Source organism: Nematolebias whitei, unplaced genomic scaffold, assembly GCF_014905685.2.
Source record: "Nematolebias whitei isolate Nwh7 unplaced genomic scaffold, NemWhi1 Nwh_scaf_326, whole genome shotgun sequence".
In the NCBI taxonomy this organism is placed as follows: Eukaryota; Metazoa; Chordata; class Actinopteri; order Cyprinodontiformes; family Rivulidae; genus Nematolebias; species Nematolebias whitei.
The window spans coordinates 6414-13313 of record NW_023618871.1 but is presented as its reverse complement, the minus strand read 5'-3'; the positions used below and the strand labels follow the sequence as shown (position 1 = coordinate 13313).

Genomic DNA, 6900 nt, shown 5'->3' with positions numbered 1-6900 from the left:
TCTGTCTGTCTGTCTGTCTGTCTGTCTGTCTGTCTGTCTGTCTGTCTATTTGTGTGTAAATTCCATTAAAAAAGTTAATATTTAATAAATGATAGATTCAGGGCCCACAATTAAACAATTTCAAGTATTTATTTGTTTATTTTTACATAATTTGAGCTTCCAGCTCATAAAACCCACAAAAACAGGATTTCAATAAATGATAATACTGTGGAGACATCAGTCCAAATGTTGTAGGACATGAATGTTTTAAACTGAGTGTGACACTAATCATCTACTAAACTCAAAGCACCTGCACACGTTTCCCAGGTGTCATTAAATTGTCTCAGTTCAGTTCAGTATGGTGAAGACTGCAGACAGAACATCTGTCCAGAAGACCATCATTGAGACCCTCCATAGGATGGGTAAGACACACAAGTTCATAGCTAAGGAGGCTGGCTGTTCATAGAGCGCTGTGTCCAAGCACATCAATGGAAAGTCTAGTGGAAGGACAACATGTGGCAGGAGAAGATGCACCAGCAACAGAGATGACCGTGGGCTTCAGCGGATCATCAAACAGAGAAGATCCAGAATCTGTCAGGGTGAGGAACAGAACCCATACTGGTTGAGGTCCAGTGTGAAATATCCAGTCAGTCATGATCTGGGTGCAGTGTCCGGTGCAGGTGTTGGTAAACTCTGCTTTCTTAAATCCAAGGTCACAGCAACAGTCTACCAGAATGTTTTAGAGGACTTCATGATTCCTTCTGCTGAGGATCTGTATGGAGATGCAGAGTTCATCGAGACCTATGGGGTCTTCTCAAGAGGAACATGAGGAGCACCAGACCCAACAACAAAGAAGATCTGACAGCATCAAGGAAATCTGGGCTTCCATAACTCCCAGTCAATGCCACAGGCTGATTGTCTCAATTCCATAACTCCCAGTCAATGCCACAGGCTGATTGTCTCAATTCCATAACTCCCAGTCAATGCCACAGGCTGATTGTCTCAATTCCATAACTCCCAGTCAGTGCCACAGGCTGATTGTCTTAATGTCACATGGAGGCAGAGATTAAGACAAAGAGATTCACAACCAAGTATTGATTATTGACATATTGATTTGAAAGAACCATATTTTGATTGATTTGTTCTGATCCTAATTTATTTTTATTTTTTTTCTGTAAAAACTGAGAAGTGTGGACTGATGTCTTCACAGTATTATGATTTTTTTTAAATCCTGTTTTCATGGGTTTCATGAGGTCGAAGCCCAAATTATGTAAAAATAAACAAACAAATACTTGAAATAGTTTAAATTTGTGGGCCCTGAATCTATCAACTATTAAAGATCAACTTTTTGAATGAAATTATGGAAGTTGAACAACTTTTCCATGATATTCTAATTTTTTGGAAAGTGTCTGTATGTATAAAATGTATACATATATAAATTACAAATATACTCTTGTATTTATTTGTTAATTTTTAGGCTTCTTGTTCTGTAACCTGAGTCAGAATTTCATACCATAAACATGTGAAATGTGAGCTGGTATGACGATAAAAAATCCTTGAATAACTGGAAGAATGTTGAACACATTGCCTCAGATCTGAAAGATAGTTAGAGAACCAACCAATGGTGTGATCTGAGAAACCAGTTTCTGAGATCTTCTGACACAAGATGTTCTGATCCACAGTGTCAGAATCTTTAGACAGGTCTAAGAAAAGTGTAGCACAATAATCCTTAGCATCCAGTGCTTCAACAACGTCATTAAGAACCTTCAGTGAAGCAGTGGTTGTGCTGTGTTGTTTCCTGAAACCAGATTGATGTCGAGGTAAGATGTTAAATGAGTCCAGGTCATTTTTGATTTGAGAGTTTATCAGTTTTTCTAGAACCTTGGCTAAAATGCAGAGTTTAGAGATTGGTCCATAGTTGTTCAGTGAGGTGGGGTCTCCTCCCTTCAGCAAAGGAAGAACAAAGGCTGTTTTCCAAGTGTCTGGATGGAGTTTTGTCTCATGGAGAGATTGAAGATGTGGGTCACAGGGACTGTGATGATATGAGCAGCCAGCCTTAAGAAATAAGGTGGAAGTTCATCTGGACCTGCAGATTTTTTAGGATCAAGATCTTTTAACAGTTTATTGACCTCACTGACTGAGAATGGAGAAAAAGAGAAGCTGTGATTAACTGAGGATTGACTTGTAGGAGGGATTTGATTTGTAGAAGTTTGGTTATTAAGTGAAGTGGCTGATCTTCCATTAGTTACTGTGTCAAATAAAGAACCAGAAGCAACAAAGTGTTTGTTGAGACAGTTCAGGATCTCATGCTGATTTGACACAGGAACAGAGTTAACGAGAAGTTGTGATGGGAGGTCAGATGATTGGGGGGGTGCCTGAGAGAGATTTGATGGTTAGATTTAAATGAGTATTTTTGTTTCTAATTGTTTAAAATAAATTAGTAATTAGTTTAGTGTATGTATTAATTATTGATTGGGATGTGGGTACGTTAGAGGTATAAACAGGCTTTAGGGAGGCACGTGGGTGGTCGCATGGTGATCAGTTTTCTTACCAGTGTTGTGACATACAGTGTGTGCTGTTGAATAAATACATAAAAATTAAACCTCATTTTCAACTTTAATATCACCACATGTTTCACATCATCGTTTAAATCACATAACTTGAATTACATAATGTCCACATGACACCTTCCACAGAAACACTGTTTATTGTTGTTACTGTTATTATTTAGCACTTTTAGTGTTGCACACGGGGAATACACGCCTGCCTCCACAGGCTCGTGAGCGATATCAGAACTGGATCCGACCGGCGGCTCTTCCAGCACAGATGTGGTCACAGCAGCTGCACTCTGGTGCAGATTAACTAAAATATATTCCAGTCGTGGCACAGAAAGCAGCATGTTCGTCTCTGCTGTCGTTGATAGAAATATACCGTTGGTCTGCGCGTGTGTGAAATGTACAGCACGATGGATCAGTGGTGAGCACTGTTGCCTCACAGCAAGAAGGTCCTGGGTTCAATCCCTGGTTGGACCTGGGGTCTTTCTGGGTGGAGTCTGCATGTTCTCTCCGTGCTGCGTGAGTTTTCTTGGGGTGCTCCGGTTTCCTCCCACAGACCGAACACATGCATGTTAGACTGATTCAGGCCCAGGACTCCGGTGAAAAACAGATCTGGGATCTCACTGGTTAAATAAAGGTTAAGTAAAGGTTAAATAAAGGTTAAGTAAAGGTTAAGTAAGGTTAAATAAAGGTTAAATAAAGGTTAAGTAAAAGTTAAGTAAAGGTTAAGTAAAGGTTAAGTAAAGGTTAAGTAAAGGTTAAATAAAGGTTAAGTAAAAGTTAAGTAAAGGTTAAGTAAAGGTTAAGTAAAGGTTAAGTAAAGGTTAAGTTAAGGTTAAGTGAAGGTCAACTAAAGGTCAAGTAAAGGTCAAGTAAAGGTTAAGTAAAGGTTAAGTTAAGGTTAAGTAAAGGTTAAGTAAAGGTTAAGTAAAGGTTAAGTTAAGGTTAAGTAAAGGTTAAGTTAAGGTTAAGTAAAGGTTAAATAAAGGTTAAGTAAAGGTCAAATAAAGGTCAAATAAAGGTCAAATCAAAAACTACACCTGTAGTGTGCATGTACTTTAACCACTCTGTGGGAGGTCACCTGAGAACCTCCACTCTGAGGTGGGTTGAGAAACGTCTGGCTTCAGCGAGGGCGGGGCCTGGTGTGAGCTGCACGGCAGAGGAGGTGCGGCGCCGTGTGAACGGCCCCGGAGGCAGGATGCTGCAGAGGTATTTGGGATGGGGACAACAATGGAGGTCTTGAAGATGGTGGACACTGGTCCAGAGCCAGGTTCCAGATGTTGGTAAGCACCTTGGAGAGTTGGTCAGAGCACACTCTCAGCCGTCCTTGGATGCCACCAGGCCCTGGGATCTTGTGAGGGTTTACCTTCTTGAACGCTCGTCTCACTGCAGCAGTGTCCAAACAGAGTCCACATCTGGTGACATGCGTGGTGATGTTTGTTGGAGGTGTTGAGCTCGTCCATGGACGATGCGCAGGTCATCTCCACAGACCTGCTCCTTCTCTTGTCGTCTGTGATGCAGTCCATGCCACACGCGCCTCGGGTCGTGGCTCTGGTGGGCAGATTCCACACGCTCCCTGTATTTCCTCTGAGACGTCTGTGGTCAGAGGGCCGGACCTGTGGGTACCAGATCCCTGTTGACCTTTGACCCTGCCTGATGCCCCCACCTTCAGGCTCCACCTGAGAGTCTGCAGTTTTCTGACAGTTGAACGTCGGCGGCAGAGTGAAGGTCATGTGACCACGCGGTAACTGTCTGAGTGTGTGCGTTGTGGTTGCTGATGTTTTTGCCGTTGATGCCTGGATGCCACACACACACACACACACACACACACACACACACACACACACACACACACACACACACACACACACACACACACACACACACACACACACAGGGAGGATGCGCAGCATCTCTGACCAGCCTCAGACCACCAACCGCCCTGTGTCATCTCCCTTTTCCTCTCTTAGCCTTTTTTTTCTGGGTCCGGAAAACCAGAACCTCCTGCGTTGCACAACCTCGGCCTCCAGCAGCAGGAGGCTCTGGGGGTGTGTGGGGGGCGGGGGGGTGCTGCCTTCACTGTCTGTTCCAGCTGCAACAAGCTCACATCTGTCATCGCTTCAAGCGACAAACCTGCAGGCCTGGGGCCGCAGTCCCCGGGGGCCTTGGGGGGGGGGTCACTTTGCCTCTGATCCAGTGAAATCGATGTTTGCATCAGTCAGAGTATCCGTCAGCTGTCATCCAGAGGTTCTGATGGAACCTGCTGTGTTCTGGATCATGGTCCTGCTGGACCCAGTTTGGTCCCGGCTTCAGCTGTTGGACAGACGGACTCTCATCTGACTCCAGAACTGGGTTCTCAGAACCTTCAGCTTCTAAATCCAAAAACACCAAATATCCTTCCAACCAACCAAATCCTGCTAAAATGAAACAAAAAGTCTTGAAGACCAAAGGAAAAAACGTGCAGCCATGTTTTTTAGTGAGAAGATACCATGACCTTTGACCTGCTGAGGCCTGCAGGGTTACTGCACAGTCTGACCTTCAGGGTGAGCCTCTTTCTGTAGAATGAGACTTTAAATGGCCGTTGATCTTTCTCAGGTTGATGGACAACGACTCCCTGAGGTCACTGCTGATGTCTTTCCACCTTGGTGTTGTGATGGCACACCTGGATTGTTGTACAGGTGGCCCCTCTGATGAGTGTCAGGTAACCAGCAGCTCATCCTGAACAGATCGTTTTTATGTTTACTCATTTTGACCTGAAGTAACCTCTCCAGCTGTAAGGCACGCCTCAGCTCAGAGGTCAAAGGTCACAGTCTATTTTCACGATTCCAAACTCACGATAAATTTAATATAAATTCACATCAGAAGCTCATGAAATGTTGTTGTTTATTAAGTGTTGGTAAACAAGCAAACAGAGCGTATCCATCCGCCCATCATAAACAAATAGTCCCAGTGCAGCCAGGTGGGCGGGGCTAGGCTGGACTCTCTGATTGGCCACTCCTCCTCTTCGTCCCCTTCTTGTTAGTCACTTTACGGTTTCTGGTTTGGAGTCTTTCCTTCTTCAAGTCGAGCGGCCGACTGACCTGCAGACAGCAGGGTCGGCATCAGAACCTGGGACTGTGCGTGGTACCGGTTCAGCGTGGTACCGGCCCATGTGACGTACCTGGTGCAGTCTGTAGTAGAGGCCGCAGGCGTTGCAGACCGGCTGTCCCGCGGCGTTTCTCCTCCACAGAGTCGTGGTTTCTGTCTCACAGTCTGAACATCGAGTTCCTTTTCGGACCGACGGAACCTGGAACACCAAGAAGTTCTGATCCGTTATAAAAACACAACAAGCCGGTTTTATCTGGAGTGTAGTGTGTGTGTGCGCACTCTCACAGCCCTCCTCCTCGGCCTCAGCAGCGGCTCGTTCCCGCCCACTTCCTGTTTCCTGCTGCAGGTGTAACACAGGTGTTGGCCTGCAGCGGCTCTCCTCCACAGAGGGGCGCTGCTCGACCCGCAGCTCATACACACTCTCTGCGCTACACACACACACACACACACAAAATGCTGAGGTCAGTGGGCGTGTCCAAGGCGTAGGCACTGACCTGACACACGTCACTCACCTGGTGAACACCTGTCACGTGACATCCAATCACCTGCTGAGGAGCAGGGAGGAGTGAATGGGTCGCCATGGAAACGGCTCCACTCAGGACCCGAGGACAGGCGGAAGTCAGGAGGAGAAGTCAGACCCAGATGCCCATAAAAGGCAGGGGAAGGAGGAGGCGGGCTGCAGACAGAGGTGAATGACTGACAGCTGCAATCCTCCAACCAGGGACAAGGACCCAGAGGATGTGGGCAGGCTTCGCTGGACGGGCCACGAGGTTGGAGGAAAGAGTCTGAAAGGGCGGGGCCAATCTGGAAAAGACAAAATGAAACAAAAGAGCAGTTTTAAAATAAAACAATATTTTCTCACTTCAAGTTAAAACAACAAAATGTTCATGTCTAAATAAAGTTTAAAAACGTTCTCCAAGCTATCATGGAGCAGAGGAACTCCTGCGGTCTACAGGTTCTGACCTTTGTGTTGAAACCTGGAGATGTCTCACACCTGGAGACCAAGGACCAATCAGCTGCTGGCAAATAATCAGACATTTCCCTGAGTCTGAGAGGAAGGAGACAGAGTGAGACCTCGTCCTGATCACAGAGGATCTTTGATACAACAAGAAAAAAAACAAATAAAATTTAAAGAAGACTCACAGAGAAGGAGATGTGCTCAGTGTGAGAGGTTCACTTCATCTGAGAGGAGGAGAGTCACCAGGAGGAGGAGGAGGAGGGTCACCAGGAGGAGGAGGAGGAGGAGGAGGGTCACCAGGAGGAGGAGGAGGAGGAGGAG

At 45.6% G+C, this 6900-nt stretch overlaps 1 protein-coding gene across 1 annotated transcript; it reads right to left on the bottom strand.

Moving 5' to 3' along the window:
* Positions 1–5503: 5503 nt before the first annotated feature.
* LOC119429287 (GATA-binding factor 1-B-like) lies at positions 5504–6035 on the bottom strand. Its single transcript, XM_037696944.1, has 3 exons — positions 5907–6035; positions 5695–5820; positions 5504–5614 (listed from the first exon to the last, which is right to left on the bottom strand). Exons 1-3 carry the CDS (start codon positions 6033–6035, stop codon positions 5504–5506), a joined length of 366 nt encoding a protein of 121 aa, XP_037552872.1.
* Between the last annotated feature and the right edge of the window lie 865 nt (positions 6036–6900).